This window comes from Crocuta crocuta, unplaced genomic scaffold (genome assembly GCF_008692635.1).
Source record: "Crocuta crocuta isolate KB4526 unplaced genomic scaffold, BGI_CrCroc_1.0 scaffold119, whole genome shotgun sequence".
NCBI lineage: Eukaryota > Metazoa > Chordata > Mammalia > Carnivora > Hyaenidae > Crocuta > Crocuta crocuta.
In genome coordinates, this window is record NW_027551562.1 from 4,188,476 (window position 1) to 4,208,340 (window position 19,865).

Sequence of the window (19,865 nt, forward strand, 5' to 3'; positions counted from 1 at the left end):
CTTTTCAAGATGATGATCTGGCGGGTTCCTGCTTAAAAGAACACACTCATATGCACCCAGAAGGCCAATGGCCACAGGAGAGAGGGCCGGCCCTCACCTTCAGAAAGCAGGGCAGAGGAATGACCACGGCCACTTGTCACACAACCGAAGGCCGTGTCTCAGGAGCAAGAGCATCTAACGTAAGAAGCAAGGGTCAGCAGCCAGTCACACTGAATAGTTTCCAAAATGTGCAGATAGTGAGAACTGCTGATTTCATACTGATTTTTTTTCTTTGCAGACTTGGCAAATTCACACACCAAGTACCTGACTTGCTTTACAGAAGAGTCAGGAACCTCTTGGTGTACTTGAAGCCACACTGAGCAAGGACCCAAAGGGCAAACTCGTCTAGTGCTGGGGCCCCGTGACGTGGCTCGGCGTTAACACAAAACGTGGGTAGGAGAGAGAGAGGCCCACTGGGAAACGTGGGGCTGGCCCGTGTTCGGGGAGGTGAGGCTCCGTGAAAGCGTGGACGGGTCTGGCCGTGCCGGCGGTGCTGTCAGGGGACACACTCACTCTGCCTGAAGGAGGGGAATGTACGAGTAACTGTACTTGGGAAACACGCCTGCGCAAAGGTTCTCTGCGCTAACGAGGTATCCATGTGGCCAAGCATGCTTTAAAGGAATGTACCGGGGCACCTGGGGGGCTCAGTCAGTTGAGCGTCCAACTTCATCTCAGGTCATGATCTCACGGTTTGTGAGTTCGAGTCCCGCATCAGGCTGTGTGCTGACAGCTTGGAGCCTGGAGCCTGCTTCTGATTCTGGGTCTCTGTCTCTCTCTGCCCCTCCTCCACTCTCTCTCTCTCAAAAATGAACATTAAAAATTTTTTAAATAAATAAATAAAAATAAAGGAATGTACTGAATCAGGGGAATTAGGCGACTCACACCATGAGCAAACAGAACACATCACAGGCACCAAGAATCTTAAATAAAAGCATGATAAAAAGGATAGCACGGTTCAGATACAACAATCTTACGGTGAAAAGAGACAGGAAGAAAACCGGGCCAGGTCTGGGCAGAACATTGGAGAAGAGTGCGTCGAGCCCCCCAGGAAGCCTGTTAAGTGACAAGAGGTACCGCCCCATCATCGTGCTACAAGGAAGTTACAGGGGAGCCTGAGTGGCTCAGTTGGTTAAGCATCCGACTCTTGGTTTCAGCTCAGGCCACGATCTCAGGGTTCAGGAGTTTGAGCCCCACATCAGGCTCTGCGCAGTTAGTGCGGAGCCTGCTTGGGACCCTCTCTCAATCTCTCTCTGCCCCTCCCCTGCATGCTCTCTCTCTCTCTCTCTCTCTCTCTCAAAATAAATAAACTTTAAAAAAAAAAACAAAACCCACGAGAACATTACCGAGGTTAGGTGTCTTGCCCAAGGCCACACAGGCAGTGAGTGGCAAGTCTGGATTCTAAGAGTCTGACCACAAAGCCATGATGCATGAAGTGAAAACAGAAAGCACTTAAGCCGCAGGGTAAAGGGCTTATGCCGAAGCTGCCTGCTGCTGTTTCTCCCACTGACACGCTTCCAAGAGTCTGCAAAGCCCGGAGGTCTTCCTGGGCCTCCTGGTGAGGACCGATGCATGGAGAAAACCCTCGCCCGAAGCTGGCGGGGCTCCCGGTGACTGTGACCCCACCCGGATTACTCAGGACCAGGACCTCAGCAGTCTGCTGCCCCACCCGCCCTCCTCACTCCAGACGGCCAGCCGAATCCCTGCGTGTCCTGGGTGCGAGGGGGAGGGGGTCGACAGGGACGTTTGCTGGGCACCTGCTCCGTGCACTGCCAGAGTCACAAGGTGCGGCGTTCCTGTTTCCAGTCGGGGTGCAGAAAACCACAAGGGGCTGCTGCCCCCACACAAACAACATGACACAACTTTTTCTAAAACCCATCAGACTGCTAAGGGCACAAGGAAACATTAAGTGAACCAAATTCCAGAAACGAGCAGACGCTGCCTAGGGGGAAAGAGCCCAGCGGCTGTTCTCAGCCCCGTGACCCCACCTTTTCCCTGTGATATGGGGACCCTCGCCAAGCACAAGGGAGCAGGGCAGGAGAGGAGAGCGCGAATGCACCGCAGCCCTGGGGCGCTGGGTCTTCGCTGCACACAAGGCAGGCACGAGAGGGGTCGCGAGAGGGGTCGCGGCCGCAGCAGGGAGGGAAGAGGACGTCCACCACGGCCCTCACGGAAGTGCAGAAGCCGCCACCGGGCGCACTGGGGGGTGGGGGTGGGGGCAGACAGTGGGGAGCGTCCCCAGGGAGTGGAATGCCCGAGGACAACAGTCACCCCAGCCCCCCGGAAAGCTGGCAGCCTGCACGTGGAGCTCACAAGGAGCCCACATGCTTCAGAAAGCCGGCAGATGTGCTGCGAAACAGAAAGCGAGTTCTGGAGTCTTTGCTGTGCTCAGACGCCCAGCCTTGCTGAAACCTATTCCCAAAACATCTGACGACAGTGGAGAACCAGCTCTGGAACCCTGACAGATTAGATTCACTCATTCCTGTGCCAGCAGGAACCCAAGACCACCCCCCACCCCCCGCTGTTCGGTGATTGGCTGGGAGGGCTCTCAGGGCTCAGGGTGCAGATACTCCCTGCTAGTGTTCCTTATAGCCAACAAAGGCAAAGCAAAATCCGCAAAGGGGAAAGGGGTCCAGGGGAAACCAAGCACATGTTTCCAAGAGTCCTCTCCCAGCAGAGTCCTGCGGAGCAGCGAAATTCCCCAGCAACGAGCTGTCACAACACGTGTGAAATGGTACCAGCCTGGGAAGTTCATTAGAAGCTCCGTGCCAGGGTTTTACGGGGAACTGATCACATGGGCAACTCTGTCTAGCACATATCACCCCTCCAGGCTCCCAGAAGGAAGCAGATGTGCGGCATACACGACGCTGTCTGGACAGTTTAGGCACAGGGAACTTCTCTGGTCAAGGAGGGTTGTGAGAGCCTTCCGATGTTCAAGGTCCAGATGCCAGGCAAGGGCCAAGCTTGCACGTACACCTTTTACAGGACAGCAGTGAGGCCTGCCCGTCAGCTATCTTCCAGACAGTCCCCCACACTACTGACCTGGTGCAAAAAGGGGCCAATTATTACTTAGCTCAGTGTCTACTGTTGTTTCACAACCTAGCATTCACTTGAAACTGATGAGACACGCAAAGAAGAAAATGTGACCCCAAATCAAAAAAGAAGTCAACAGAAACTGATGCACAGATAGCTGAGATGCTGACATTTCTAGAAATAAATATTTAAATAAAGACAAATGTGTTCAAGGCTCAAATGAAAAACATGTGACCAGCTGATAAATTTTAGCAGAGATATAAAAACTATAAGAACCAAATAAAAATGCTAGAAATTAAAAAAAAAAAAAAACAGAAATGAATTAGTCTGAGTATCTAAATAGCAGATTTGATGTATCAGGAAAATAATAAGTAATCTTGAACAAGATCAGCAGAGGAGTGCCTGGGTGGCTCAATCATTTAAGCACCTATTTCTTGATTCTGGCACAGGTCATGATCTCATGGTCATGAGATGGAGCCCCTAATCAGGCTCCATACTGGGCATGGAGCCAGCCTAACATTCTCTCTCTAAAAAGAGAGGAGGGGAGAGGAGGAAAGGAAAGAAATTGAAATCATTAAACTGAAACAGAAAAGGAAGATTTAAAGAGAAAGAGAGAGATCGTTTGAATGTATGAGATATCTAACAGTTTAATATATGATGTGTTATCATCCTAAAGAAAGAAAAAGCAAATAGAGAGAAAGCAATATTAAAGAGATAATGGCTGAGAAAAGAATGGTCTGAAACTGATGAACCATATCAACCCACAAGATTCAAGACCTCAACAAACCCAAGCAAAGTAAACACTGGCAAGTCACACCTAAATTTAAGGATGTTATTATGATGAAAACCAAAGGAAGAGAGAAAAGTCTTAAAACCAGACAGAGAAAAAAGGACCCATTAAACATAGGGAGACAAATGAACACAAAGAATTTCCAAACAGACAAATCCTTAGATAATTTAACTCCACCAAACAGCATATAACAAATGCTAGAAAGTTCTCCAAACTGAAGAAAAATTTATCAGATGGAAGTCCAGGCCTGCAAAAAAAAAAAAAAAAAAAAAANACCAGGGGCTCAGTTAGTTGAGTGTCTGACTGGCTTAGGTCATGATCTCACAGTTCATGAGTTCAAGCCCCATATCAAGCTCAGTACTGACAGCTCAGAGCCTAAAGCCTGCTTCAGATTATTCTGTTTCCCTCTCTCTCTCTGCCAGTCCCCTGTTCACTCTGTCTGTCTCTCAAAAATAAATAAAAACATTAAAAAAAATTTTAAATAAAGAACGCCAGGAAGTTAAATATATAAGGAAACATAAAAGATTTTTAAAATTATACTTTCATATGTATACTTTCAATATTGACTGTATAAAGCGAAGAATGATAAAGCTGTGTGGAGTTTATAGCAAGGAGAAGTAACATATATGACTACCAGAGCACAAAAGGTAGGAGGGAAATAATATTAATTACAATGTTCATGCCTCTTACACTGTTCATGGCATGGTGTATCTGGAGCTAGCTAGAATGTATTACAATATAGATTTACAATACAATGTATCTAACAATCACTTAAAGGAAAATAAATTGTAGACAAATACCAAGATGGTACTTTTCAAGTGAGATATGTCAAAAATTACATTAAATATTAATGGACCAAGCACTCCAACAAAAGGGCAGGAATTGTCAGATTGGTTGTGTGTACACACATACACACACACACACACACACACACAGGCACAAACAAAATCCAGCTATATGCTGTTTACGGGAACACACATTAAATATAAAGATTCAGACAGGATGTTTCCTTCAGAGTTCAAAACCCAGTGGCTGGTGGACTGTGGTCCAGGGACCCCCTGCATCAGAACCACATGAAAATGTACTGGAGTCAAGGATGGCTGCCGGCCTCCAGGCTCATTGAATGTATCCCCTGGGCTTCGGAAGCCATTATCTGCACGTTTGTCAAGATCTCAAGGTGGTCGTGATATGGAGTAAAGAACTGATCTGGTGGGAAGGGTGGCCCGAGGCCAGAACTGCTCCCATTGACAAAACAGCACGCTTGGGATCCCTAGCATCGCCCTCCGCCTTGGGCTGGTGGCACAGGGCTGATGCTCCAAGTGTGCCCCAAGCTATGAAGACATATTCCTCCTGGTGTCCTCCCTCAAATCAATCCCTCCTTCAGAAAGTAGCCCTTGAATAATGACATCACTGTTCCCATTTTCCAAATAAGGAGACAGCAGCCCTAGAAGGCAAAGGATCAAAATCCGCAAAGGTCACCTAATTCGTAAGTAGTGGCAATCAAGATTTTAATCCTTCTCTGCCTAACTCCAAAGCCACAGATAACAACGGAAGTAAAATAACACCAACATCTAAAGATACATATGAAGAAAACATAATACCAAGAAAATATTTAGAATGCATGACTTGCAAGCATGAATGTAAGCTCACTAAAAAGGAAATAAACCATGATCAGGCTGGGGATTTTTGTTTTGTTTTGTTTTTTGGTTTAGGGTTTTTTTTAGGAACTGGAGTCATTTTTAAAGATAGGGAAGGGAAAAATAGCCAACATTTTATCATCTACCATGAACCATACCCACTGCTCATACAAACAGTACCACTTTCAAGATCTCCAACACCAGAGAAAGATATTGCTATCAGCATTTTAAAGACAACGGAATTATACTGAGTCGTTAAATTAAACAGACTGCAAGTGGCACAGCCAGGACGTGAACCTGAGTCTGTCTGGCTCTAAATCCTGTGTTTTTCTGTGAGATGTCAACCCTCTTGGAGATTTTCAAGTGCGAAACAGAATCTCAATGAACTACCGAAGAGCAATGTGTCACAGCCTTCCCGGGACGATGTCACAGGAGACGAGCAGGTCGGCTGTTCTGCTTTGGCCCTGGGTAGTTTCTAAAACATCATTTTTATTTACAGTTTTGCTTCTTACTGAAATTTACTGAACAGGCAAAACATTCAGTTCACCCAGTTCCAAAAATTATACATAGAAAAGTCCCACCCCGAGCCCTGGCCTCCCGTCTACCCAGTCCCAGGCCTCGGTACACAACTGTGCGGTTTCTTTATCTTTGCGCATAAGCTCTAAGACGCTTTAGAGTAGATGTAAATAAATACAAAAATACTTTTGCCCCCCTTACCTCAAAGGCAGCAAACTGTGTTGTGCTAAATCTTGCTTTTTCCACTTCATTATGTGGTATCTGTCCAAGGAAGTAAGTCAAGGGCTTCCTTCTACTGTTTCTGCAGCTGTCCAGCATTCTGTTGTCCGGATGTGCCCTTGTTTATTTAAGTCTTGTCTATCCACACACATTTCAGTTACCTTCAACCAGTAACGCCGCACAGGCATCATTTCGGACATCAGCAAGTGCGTCCGTAAGATCAGATCACTTCTTACAAGAGGCAAAGCTGAGGCAAACAGCTCATGCGCCTGCAGTCCGGAGCGGCGCTGCCAACCTGCCCCGCCCCCCCAGCAGCTGGGGCCATTTACACTCCCCTGGGCAAGGCACGAGAAAGGGTTTCTCCTCACCGCCTTGCCAACAGACTGTGCTATCAAACCCTTGCCGGGGATGTTTACCAATCTGATCAGCAAAAAGATGGTACCTTGGTATGCTTTCACTTTATTTCTTTTATTATTATCAGTGACGTTAGGCACCTTATCACATCCCCAAGAGCTAATCCCTTTTCTTCACCAATTTTTCAACAGGGATGCCCGAAGCGGTTTATTTTTAATATGAGATAATCATTCATAAAAGGAAGACAAACATTACAAAACCAATCATCATTAGAATTCCAGGTGCTCAATCAATATTCTCCTTCTTGGGTTTGGAAAAATACCACCTTCAAGGACCATTCTCTGGCATTGACATCTAACAAGTGCACTGAGAGAAATCTAGAAGAGTTTCCTAGAACGAATGGGTGTATCAGTCAGGATAGCAAACAAGTTTGGGAGGGAAGAGTGACCTCACATCAGCTGAAACGGTGGATTTGTGGCACCGTTTTTACCCAGGGCTGTGATGCAGGTCCCAGCCTGCCTGTCTTCTGACGCTCACCTAGCTATCTCCCTCCTCCTCCGTTCCTCTCTGTCTCTCGCTCGCTCTCACTCTCGCTCTCACTCTCGCTCGCTCCCTCCCTCCCTCATCAGCGCCTTCACCCCAACCTCAACATCACTCAGGACGGGAAAGAAAATAGCACGACTCTGCTTTTCAGAATCAGTAATTACAATCCAAGTTCAGAGCCTTGGACTCCAGTGAACTGAGCACGTAACTCTCAAGTCAGTATGTAATGACGCGTACAGGGCTAGGAAAAACAGCATCCTCTTTATGCTTGTTTAAGTATCCCTCTAAATGAAAAAGGTAAAACTTTATTTAAAAAGAAAGTTATTCAAGAGAATGAAGAGATGGGCTGCAGACTAGGAGAAAATATTTGCAAGATGTATCTGATAACAGACTGTTTTTACAAAATATATAAACTCTTACAACTCAGCCATCAGAAAATGAGCAACCTGAGTAAAAAAATGAGCAAAATGCCTGAACAGGCACATCACTAACACAGGTAACAGATGATGAGCAGGCACAAGGAAGATGGTCCACAGCATCCATCATCCCGGAAACACAAATTAAAGCAAGATTGAGGCGATACACCTCCCAGCTCTCAGAATGGCCCAAGTCCAGAACACTGACAACACCAAATGCTGGTGAAGATGTGGAGCCACAGACACACTCATGCACTGTTACTGAAGAAGCAAAATGATACAGCCACACCGGAGGACAGTGTGGCAGCTTCTTGCAGAGCTAAACATACTCCTACCATACAATCCAGCAATCACAGTCCTCAGTATTTGCCTAAAGGAGTTGGGGGATTATGTCTGCACACAGTGTTTAAGCAGTTTTATTCGTAATTGCCAAAACTTAGAAGTAACCAGGGGCGCCTGGGTGGCTTAGTCGGTTAAGCGTCCGACTTTCGCTTGGGTCATGATCTCGCGGTTCGTGGGTTCAAGCCCCGCGTCGGGCTCTGTGCTGACTGCCAGCTCAGAGCCTGGAGCCTGTTTCAGTCTGTGACTCCCTCTCTCTCTGACCCTCCCCTGCTCACGCTGTCTCTCTCTCTCTCTCTCCTAGAAATAAAAAAAAAAAAAAAATTAAAAAAAAAAGAAGTAACCAAGATGTCCCTCAGTAGGTTGCGGCCCATCCAGACAGTGGAATATTATTCAGTACTAAAAAGAAATGGCACTCTCAAGTCATGAAAAGACCTGGGGGAACCTTAAATGTATATTACTGAGTGAAAGAAGCCAACCTGAAAAGGTTACAGACTGTATGATTCCAACTCTATGACATTCTGGAACAGGCAAAACTGTGAAGACAGTAAGAGAGTCAGAGGTGGCCAGGGGGGAAGGGGGAGGGGAGGAGGGAAGGGAGGAACAGGCAGAGCACAGGAGATGTTCAAGGCAGTGAGACCACTCTACATGACAACCTTATCAGTGGATACACGTCATGATTCATCTGTCAAAACCCACAGAATGCAGAACACCGACACTGAGCCTTAATGTAGACTATGGCCTTGGGTGAGCACCATGTATCAATACAGACTAATCAATTGTGACAGATGTATGAGTCTGCGGGTGATGCTGAAAATGGGGGAAGCTGTATGTGGGGAGCAGGGCCAGACAGTATATGGGACCTCTCTGTACTTTCCTCTCAGTCGTGCTGTGAATCTAAACTACTTTAAGAACACTTGATTTAATAAAAAAGAAAGAAGACTGGCGAAATCCAACTTTCTGCAGTATAGTAAATGGAGAATACCAAAGTCAGTCCCCTAGTTTTGATGGCACACTGCGGTTAAAGACGTTATCATTGAGGGAAGATGGGGGACAGGTACCTGAGAAATCTGCTAGACTTTATAGGAGTCTAAAATCATTTTAGGTGCACCCGGGTGGCTCAGTCAGTTGAGCATCCGATTCTTGATTTCGGCTCAGGTTACGATCCCAGGGTCAGGGATCAAGCCCCACATCAGGCTCCACACTGAGCATGAAGCCCGCCTAAGACTCTCTCTCTCCCTCTGCCCCTCTCTAAAACAAAATTAAAGATAAATAAATAATTTTAAAATAAAACTTTCTAAATGAAATAAAGTCATTCCTGATTACGTGTAAGGAGACTGCCACTGAGTCACCTGGCCCCATCACTGAGAACATTTCTATCAACAGAGTTGCGGGCTGACGGAGCTCAACAGAGAGAGAAAACTGAACAAGTCTAGCCTGTGATCACATTGCCTTACTGGGCAGAATGCTGGCTTACTTATTTGCAAGAAAGCAAAGAGTTGAACAGCTAGAGGGGGGGAATGAGCCCATTCTGTGGGGACGCCCCTGGCTCAGGGGCACCCTGTCCCATGCAAGCATCTTCTTGCACACAATGGATAGTGTCCATTCCACCCTCAGGAATGCACTTTAATTACAGCTGCAAGAGGCGCCCAGAACACCCTCACTGCTTATGAATTCTCGGTGGTTTGATGGGCTTCACCCCATGTTTTATAGTCCTTTCGATATCAGGATGGCTGGGAAATGCTTTTGGCATGAAGATGTCCATCGTGGAGTTACTTGTCACGGCAAACCTGGGAACCACCAAACTGTCCAATTACTAGGGGGAATGGCTAATTGAACTATGATACTCATCCTTAAGCAGCCATTACAAGCGGTTTTACAGTAACTATATTTTCATGAAATGGGAAAATGCCTATGAAATGAAGATTTCAAAAAGGCAATATTTATAATGTCCTAATCAGGCAGGCTCTCCAGCCCTGCCTTTGACTGGGAGGTTATTCTAACTCAAACGCGAAGTATTCTTAGCAAACCATCTGGCCACTCATTTAAGCCTCATTCTCTAATAGAGCTTTATTGGTGGTAAAGCTGATGTTTAAATCTCCACCCAAAAACGCTCATTTACAGTAAGACCTCAATTATGTCTAAAAAAATAATATATCCAAAAACTGTACAAAGAAAGGGAATGAAAAGCACTTTCCTAAGCTTATTTAGTGAACACATATTATTCTTAAAATAAATAAATAACAACATGTAATTTTAAAAGGCAATACAAGAGTTTGCCCTTATTACAGTGTTTCCTGACACAAATTATATATTGCAAATTATACATCTAAATCTACACAGGCAAATTGGTTTCCTCTTGCAAGTCAACTGCAATAGATTAGCAGTGTCTGCACGAAGACTGAGGCCTCACCGAGGACTGCTAGAACAGAAGGGCCTGATTTCTCGGGAATGTTTGCCACTGGTATGCAGAGGGAGTGCAGGACCACGCATACTATGTATTTTCGGATTCTGATAAAAGTCTTCTGCCAGGGAGCAGATGTGAAAGGAAGAAAACAGAGCAAGGAGGTGGGGGGGAGGGAATGCAGTAGGCGGAATAACGCGTCCACAAAGATGTCCAAGTCCTGGTATCTGGAGGCTCACATGACAAAAAGAAGTGAAGACCACAGGCAGGGCTGAGGGTGTTAATCGCCTGACCTTAAGGTACGGACATTCTTCTGGGCCACCCCAGCGGGCCCACAGGTGAAAGGTCCTCATGGGTGAAGGGAGCAGGGCGGCAGAAGACTCGGAAGAGAGGTGGGAAGCTATGTTGCTGGTTTCCAGATGGAGGGCTGGGGCCAGGAGCCACGGATGCGGGTGGCGTCCAGAAGCCAGAAAGGGCAAGGCGATGGATCTTCTCCGAGAGCCTCCCGAAAGAACACAGCCCTGCCGTCACCTTGCCCTTAGCTCAGTGAGATCTGGGCTGAAATCGGAGCTACACAATAATGCCTGGTGATGCTGCATGCCACTGAGCCGGAGGTGGCTGTCCGAGCAGTGACAGGAAACTATGATAATCTCATCAGCATGAATGAGGGTGGTTGGCAGGAACCAGCTTCATTTTGCTGTGTCCGCCCCCAGTCTTGGGAGAAACACCAGAGAACATAACCCGGAGGAGGAGAGAGGCCAAAGTCTGACTGAGCAGTTCTCCCTCCAGCGGGGGAGGGCACCTGAAGCCACAGGGCGCCCGTGGGAAACCAGGAGTGACCCCCAGGGCAGCGGACGGCAGCTGTGTGACAGCCACAAACAGGTGAGGACTCACAGGAGGGTGACACCTGAGCACAAACCATCCCCAGGTCCACTTCCTCTGCACACAAGCCAAAGACTGCAAACCTTAGAGAGAAAACAGTGACGATGTCGGGGCGGAGAGACCGTTCAGCTGTGCCTGGTCGGGGAAGGAAAAACGTTCCGCACTGAAAACCAATGAACAAATGAAAAATCTAGCTCCGATGCTGGGAGAGCGAGGACAGCAAGTAGCCTCGCCAGGTCCAAGTTCCTCATCTACAGAGCGAGGGCCGCCCCGGCACCCAGACTGCGCTGTGTGTGGGAGTCCAGGGTCCCCAGAGAAACACGTCTGCGGCTGTGAAACGGGAGACAAAGCGCTCCACTATAATGTCATAACAATCCGCAGGGCGCTCAGGAACCCCCTGCCACTCCCGCAGGGTGACGAGCACGTCCCACCTGAGAAACACAGGCCCGCCACAGCCACGTTGGAGCCGCTACACAGGCAACAGGCGTGGCCCCTCAGTGTTCCCCATGTGCCCCCTCCTGACCACAAGGATTCCCGAGGAGACGCATGGGGAGAAGTCCAAGTTCTGGCTCCTTCACCTCCTGGATGTGTAAAGCACACAAGCCCTTAACCTCTCTGAGCCACCTGGTGGCTTAACCGGACGAGGTGAGATCCTGGGAACCCATCTCTCACAAGGCTGTTCTGAGCATCAGAAGAGCTGCTGACAGCTCTGGGGTTCTGTCAAACGTGGATGATGTCTGCTGTGGGACGGCGACAGCTGATGGGGAGTGCAGGCATACAGCGGAGGCTCAATAAACGCAGCCTACAGGTGTGGCGGCCCATGGCCCGCCCACATGCTACTTCTCCCGGTTTCAGCACTGCACACGATCTCAGCAAACACTTGAGAGCACCCTGCTCTCCACACCACGTGCACGTGCAGCAGCAGCTTTGAGGGTTGAAATGCCTGCACCGAGCAAAAGTTTTTATCAGGCAAGTTCACTGGGCCGCACTTCTCATGGTCAAAAGCTGCGGCACAAACAGCGGCCAGGTGGCAATTAGCATGTAGGCTAAAGAGAGAGGAGTCGCAGCTATGCAACAAGCACGGGAGCCAGCAGCCCCTGAGCCACGGTGACATGCCGGGCCCGCAGGGGGCACTGCAGGGGCACCACGTCCAGCTCTCCAGGTGGGCGCCGGCACACCTGTTGTGCCAGGAGACACACCTGAGGCAAGCCAGGATCTGAGAGCACCCATTGTCACAGCTCACATCCCTCTCTAAATCTCTGTGGGTTTCCACAGGAAGAGCACGCCGCTTCTCTGACCTTCACAGTCTCACACTCGGTCCCTGGACCTGGCTTCTAAAGGGCAGAGAGACACCACACTTCTGGAAGTGGGGACGTGAGCTCTACCCCGGACTTGATGCGTATGAGCTTGGGGGGCCCGGAAGTGAGGGGAACACCCCCAAAGAATGACCCTTCCATTCTGCCCAACGACGGGCTCGCAGCATGAACCGGGAGGGACCCCACGCGCCGAGCCCCCTCACCTTGAAGGAGGCGTGCTGTTCCATGTGCCGCAGCAGCTGGGGCTTCTGGGCCGCCGTGTAGTCACACACCGTGCACTTGAACTGCTTCCCTGCAAAGAAGGGAGGGCAAGGTGAGCACGTGCATGAAGGGCCAGGAGTGTAAGCAGGTATGCGAGGATGCCCCTTGCCACGTGGGTGGTCCAGAGCCTGGGGGTGGGGGGACAGTCCACACGTGCACAGACACCAGGCAGCACAGCACACTCCGGCCACACAAGTGGTAACAGAAAGGGGCTCGCCGTGGAGGGAGAAGGACAGCCAGCCTGCCTGGGGGGCCCCAACGACACCCGAGCAGGCTCCTAAGGACAGGGTGAGGTGTCTCAGGTGCACCCAGCTGGCTACGGGAAAGAGGTGCACATGGCGAGCACCGAGGCGAGGACCCAGGTGCCCAGGGACTGGAGCCCCTGGTCTTCCTTCCAGGACCTGCAGAGCGCGGGATCTGCAGCGGGGCAAGCGCTGGCCCCGGAGAGGCTGTGCGGCCACAGGACCAAGGGCCTGTGGCGTCTGACCCAGAGTGACGCACTGTCCCGAAGAGCCAGGAGAACACAGAGCCCCCGAGCAAGGTAGCACAATCCGTGTCTGGAACCTCTAACCCTGGTGGGAACATGCAAGGCAGGTCAGAGGAGACACTAGAGAGGAGCCACACAGAAACAAAACACTGCTCTTTGGGTGACACGTCGGCATTCGTCACTGGGATGAACGGGCCCGTGATTTGTTCACACGAGTTACTGGATACACGGGCCCGCTACCTTTTTCAACCCCAGGTTAGCAGAAGTCAAACCTCAACAGGCCATGGTACAAACGCAGGACCAAATAGAAGCCTGACCGGCTTCGGGTAGCGGTCAACCGTTCACCGAGCAGTTTCTAAGGGAGCCAGGAGCACGGCGACGGCCCGTGGAAGCACAGAGACACAGGCCCCTCTCAGGGGCCTGGCACTTCTTTCCTTCTCAGACAAGCCGTGCAGCCGCCGGCCTGGCGCCCCTGCAAACCCAGTGAAAATGCCTCAGGGCACCAGGCACCGGAAAGCCGTTCCCGCCAAGGAAAACCCGGGATGCCCGGCCAGTGGCGGATCTCAGCCCTTGTGGGACTGGTCTCGGCTGCACAGGGCTCTGCTAACAGGCCAGTATCCTTAGTGTCGGTGAGGCAGCCTCCCCCGTCCCCACCTTTCACACACCGGCACCCCACCACGCTCTGGCCCACGCTCCTTTCTTCTCCTGCTACGAGCCTCCCTGCGCGTAACCTTCCCCTGCGGACTTCTGCAAGCCTTTAAGGCCGACATCTGGACCTTCCACTCTCACTCTTTTTCATTCTTCTCCACCTTCGACCCTTCCCTGATCTTGGGACTTGAGAATCCAACGGTCTGCTGCACTCCTGCTTAGCTGACCCAAATGCGCTAAACTGGACTTATTATCTTCCCCATCAAGTGTGTCCTACCTCTAGCCTTCCCAGTTCTTCGCCCTCACCCCATCCCCCGCACTGATCGCAAAGTCAGGGACCTGGTACTCTGCTTCAATACCTCCACGCTGGTGTAGACCTTCCTCACTTCTTCCCTGAAAAAGGGCAAAAGCCTATAAACTGGTCTTCTTGCCTTCAGGTAACTCTCTTCTCCATCTGTCATCCATCCATCCATCAGCTCACCATCCATGCACCCCCTCCCACCCCTCCCCCTCCTNCTATCCATCAGCTCATCATCCATGCACCCCCTTATCCACCCCTCCCCCTCCTCCCTCCATCCATCATCCATCCATCCATCTATCCATCAGCTCACCATCCACGTACCCCCCTACCACCCCTCCTCCTCCCTCCGTCCATCATGCATCCATCCATCCACACGGACACCCCATCCTCCATCCAGATGATGTCACACACAAGCTCTCCCACAGCCCTTCCTGGACACCCATCAATGACACCCAACAGGCAGAACAAAGCTGAAGCTCCAGAGCATGGAGACCCTGCAGAACCGAACTCACCTCCCTGACCTGGCCCTCCTCTCGGACTTCCACTCTCCATGTTAGAAAGTCTTTCTGCTCTGGGACCATTCTGCCAAGCTTTGGCTAATATTTTCCATGCCTGGGGTGCACCGCCTCTCGGCATCTGGCCATTCTTCACTGTCACTCACAACTCAAGTTGACAACATCTCTGCCAACTGGGCTGAGAGTCAGCTCCCCGCCTCCTTATCCCGCACACCTTCTCTCCATGTGCTTCTGTCCGTGCCCGACGGCCACTGCCTGGTCACAAGCCCGGGGCTGCCGTGGCTGCCCACAGAGACCGTGTCTTATTCATCCCGGCACCCCCGGCACCTGAGGGCATGGCACACACCGAACATACTCTGCATTTTACTAAACTGAACCCGACAAGCAGCAAAAAATGGAATTTTTGTGTATCTCACATGAGCAACACAGCAAGAACAGCAAAAGGAAATAATACTGTAAACAGATTAATATAATTACATCCTCATTCCAGGGGAACGAACCTCAGATTCTAGATTCTACTAATTCTGCAAGTCCTAAGTGGGGGGAAAACTTACCCACGTAAGGCAGACAAATCATAATCAGAGACCAATGGACACTTGTTCTTAACCATAGTATCATCGTTTTTCAAACACAGAGCCGCACATTTCCACACATCTTGGATACAACCTCAGCCGCCCGTACTTTCAGGTAGACTCGTGACTCACATAAATGCGTCACTATTGTGCCCAGGCAGCGTGAGCAAGATGTGTTGGGTTCTCCGCTGCCACAGGAGGGGAGGAAAGTTGATAGAACCACTCTCCGAAGTGATAAATATTTTCACTCATTACCAATACACTTGACTCCAAGAGTAAAAGATTAAGTGCTAAAAAGATACTCTGAAATGAATAAATGGAATCACCTCATCTGGGATCAAGAGTCAGCCTTTTATGGATATACTCCCAGGGCTCTGCGAGAGACAAAGAAAGAAGGGAGCTCCTAAAAGCCAGCCCTACAGGGGCCTCGGGGTCCGGGCAATACTTATTACCAATGTTTCAGCAGCCCCTGACAGTCCCTATCAACAGGCCTGGGAGAGCACTTGACATAATCTTTTGCTGCCTAATTAAAATAATGCAGTGCAGATCCATGACTAATCATAAAAGAGCAATGCTCTGAGACTATCTTGTTTTCTGTCAAGATCCTCCTGAGAACTGCAGGGAGAGTCGACCGGAAAACGTGGTATTTACCCGAGGCTACAGGGACCTCAAAAAAGGCCGGCTGATGAAATGGCTATATCTGGCTCACACCACAGCCCGGGAAAAGAAAAGACTGATTACAAAGAAAGAAAGAGGCTGTTGGTGTACAAAGTTACTCCATTTCTCCCACCACAACTGACCTGGCGAGCTCTAGCTGCGGAGTCACTGTCCCTCAGCCGCTCTACTAGGGCTTGAGGTCTATGATCTCAGCTGTGCGCCCCAAAACCTGGGGAGGCAGGCAGCGTTAACCCCTCTCAGGGTGAGGAACTAGGATCAAGACTCTGGGCAACTTGCTGGGTTATGAGACCCTGCCCTGGATGATCCCAAAGAACGCCGGGGAGGTCAAAGTCACAGGACCGGAGTCGCGCTGGAAGGGCTGTCCCAAGCGGCCGAGGTGGGGCGGGGCCCACGGCCGGTCACCACATGCGCCCTCAGCCTCATCTCTTTGGAGCAGCTTTTCAGGTGTCTGCTGCCCCGTGTCTGAGTCCCTCCTCAGAGTGGGTGGGGGTTACCTCCCAGCCTGGATGTGGACCCCAAGGACCACGGTTAAAGCCACAAAATGATCCTTTAGCTAATACAGGCAGGACACAGATTCCCCAAAAGGAACAGCAATGGGCATATCTGAACCATGAAGGCCATGGCACAGGACGGTGGCCCATTAGAAAAGGGTGCCCATGAAGGGTGAATGGAAGGGAAACACATTCCCTCTGGCTCTGCCCAGCTCGCCCTGCATCACCCTGGGCTCCTTCTTCTCTGACACTCTGTGACTGCATTAGAAGCAGGGGGGTAACCCCTGCCCACTCCGAGGATGGACTCAGACACTGGGCTGATATTTCGTATCTCAGCTGTCTACGCCATATATTTTACTGACTTTTCTTATCTACTCATTTAGCTTCGTGACAATGGAACCTTTTGGCTCTTGTTCTGTCGTTCTTGTATGGTCCACTGCTGTATCCCAGTGGCTCACTGAACCTTCTCTGGCTGGTTTGCCTGGCACCCTCGCCGGGTTGTGGGTACTTTGAGGACAGGGACGGTACACTTCTCATCCCGTGTGCCGTGTGGCCTGAGTGCACGCTGGCTGTAGGGCTCGCTGTGAATTACAGGAAAGCCCAACAGGGTGTGTGCTCAGCCGCACCCCCTCTCTCCCGCAACAGACACGAAATGGAACAGGATGGGATGAAAACAGGCCTCTATGAGGAAGTGACGGTCAAGCTAAGACAGGGCGATGAGGAGGACCACACCACGTGAAGAGGAGATGAAGATAGTTCTGGGGAAAAAGTAACCAAATACATGAAGATCTCAAGTCTCTAGAAGATAGCAAAGGCCCCTTTTCTGCTTTAGCAACTTTGAGTACAACCAACAGAGTCCCAACAGACGTGGCTGTCGAAGGAACTCAGTGAATGAAGGAACATAAAATGCCAAGACCCCAGAAAGCAAACAGATAAAAACAGGACATGAACAATTCAACAACAGAGGATTAATTCATTTTAGTGCATCGAAAGAAGCCCACTAATAGCAAACACCTAGATCAAGCACTACAAACCAGCCAACATTATAAGTGCTTCTTGCGGATCAACTGAGTCAATCCACTCAATCCTCAAATTTACCTCTTCAATTCTGGGTTATCAAATAATTACAAATTACAGCAACATGGTAAGATTTGACACACATTAAACCAAGAAACGGGCCATTTCTAACAACACGAGGAACTAACCTGAAAGGGCTGAGCCAGAGCACTGCCGTATTTCTGGCATGATGCTTTGAAGGCAGTACATCGGCAGCGTAACACATCAGAAAAACACCAGAGCCAAAGTAGCCATCCCGTTCCTGGAAAGGAGTCTTAAGGAATTAATTCAAAAGAAGAAAAAGTTCACGTGCAAGAAAAGGTTCCTTGCAACCTAGGTTCTAACGAGGAGAAAACAGAAAATACTACCCTGTCTGAAAATAAGGGCCTGCTTATGCAGCTCATGGTCGCCCACCATCTTCATGGGACATCACACAACCCCTTGTGTATTGTCCCTTGACTCTGCAGCCACAAACAATTATTACAATTAGTAATTTTGAAGCCATAACTACAGCTATGTTCCATACAAACATGAAAAATGATGGGAAACAAATTTTTAAAGAAACGTATTTTTTAAAGAATACTGTTTTTGTCGGGGGGCAGAATTCTGGGCACACGTGGAGGAAAGGGCTAGATCTTGGGGACTGCTGTTTTCATGTTTGCTGTTCAACGGGAGAGCATTTCGGATATATGAACATCTGTCTCCGCAAGCCCATTGACTACGACATAGAGTTTCAGAAGACACATCTTTCAACACGGAAACTTAAAATGGTATCAGTGGTTCCTGAACCTGAAGTTCAAGAGAGTTTGCTGTGTTTTAAGACGCCACCCTGGCCCTGCCGGGTTGATTACGGCCTTCTGCCTGGGCATCTTTGCTCCTCTTCCTCACAGAGAACATGCAGCAGCCTCATCTGTGAACAATCCCAGGCCGTTTCTGGTCTGCTGAGGTGGAATCTAATTAAATAGCCAAAAGTCATTCTGAGCCCAAGTCCTGTCAACAAGGAGGGCACAAGAAAGCCGAGTCCTACCACTGCCTGGAGAAACACCCGTGAGGAAAGCGCGCCCAGCCTCCTTACAAAAGCCAGTGCCGCTGCGAGAAAGGGGGACCGCAGGGACAAAGTGACATCTACAGGATTTACTATCTCACTTATGCTGGATGTTCTTCTCATTTGCCCAGATGTTAAAGGTTAAAATCCTAACGACCCAGATGAACCTCACCAATAATGTTCAAGTGAAGAAACCAGACACGAAAGCGCATGTATTATACGAACCAGCCTATACAAAGTTCAAGGACCGGCCAGATCAAGTATAGAGTTAGAAGTGCGGGCAGTTGCTTCCTGGAGGAGGAAGGAGGGGATGGCTGCGGGGGAGGGCAAAGAGGCCTTCTGAGGGGCCGGCAGAGCCCTAGCTCTTATCCTGGGATGTGGTCACTTGGCTGAGCTGCCTGTGATGACCCAGTGAGCTGTACCCTTACAAAGCATGCACTTCTTTGCATGTGCAGGATACTTTAATTTTAAAAAGTTAAGGGAAAAAAGGAAAACACCACCACAAGAACAAAATAGGCTACTTTTCCCAGGACGGGCTCGGGAGCAGGCACCAAATGAGTTCAAGAAAGAAAGATGTGTCAGGTGGTTCAGAGATGAAGCCTGAGGGCAGCATCACAGTCTGCGGATTAGGCTGACAGTGGTTGTGGGTGGTAAGAAAAAAGACACCATCAGCACGCCTCTCCCCTGTGACCTTCGGTTCAGCATCTTTGTGGGCGCCGGGCTGGCTGGAGGTCTTCTCAGCAGACACTGAAGCTTGTTCCGGAAGCACAACGTTTTACCACCAGCTCCTGTTCCCCTCGGAAGGTGTGATCTGGTACAGCCCCTCTCCAAAGACGGCAGCGTGGGGGTACAAATGTCCTCTCCACTACTTCTCTTCATCCCTCTGTGTTTCCTTTAGGAGGAGTCTGTTTCTCTGGCAGCAGGAGCTCGTCGGCCCGCATTCCACGGCGGACAGGCTGACGGAACAAGGCTGACCACTGAGCTGCGGGGCACTGACGGGGCCTGGGGACAGGATGCTGACTGAACTCAAGGGCCACCAGACAGTAGAGGAAAGCACAGGGTCTGGTGTCCAGGGATCCTGGTGTCAGGGATCCTGAGAAGCACCCTTTACTCAGCATGTCACGTTAGGAGGAAGGAAAAGACACCTTTGTGATTGCCTTGGGTTAGACGAAGCGAGGGGCCCCCGGCCCCCAGGGACTCAGGACGGCCCTCCCTATTGAGTTTCTTTCTGCTCTGGGGGAAAAGATGAATGTGTAAGACAGAGGGCCGGACAGCCGGTGGAACAACTGCCCGGCTGGGCACCCTGCGCTCAAGTGGGAGGCTCTC

At 49.9% G+C, this 19,865-nt stretch overlaps 1 protein-coding gene across 3 annotated transcripts in view; it reads right to left on the reverse strand.

The window, feature by feature from the left end:
• Nucleotides 1-19,865, reverse strand: part of ZFAT (zinc finger and AT-hook domain containing) — a 171,631-nt gene that overhangs the window by 60,173 nt on the left and 91,593 nt on the right. For all 3 annotated transcript variants that reach the window (XM_077749961.1, XM_077749963.1, XM_077749962.1), the window contains one exon: nt 12,689-12,777. In XM_077749961.1, the coding sequence (XP_077606087.1) occupies nt 12,689-12,777 (89 nt within the window). The remainder of the gene's footprint in view (nt 1-12,688; nt 12,778-19,865) is intronic.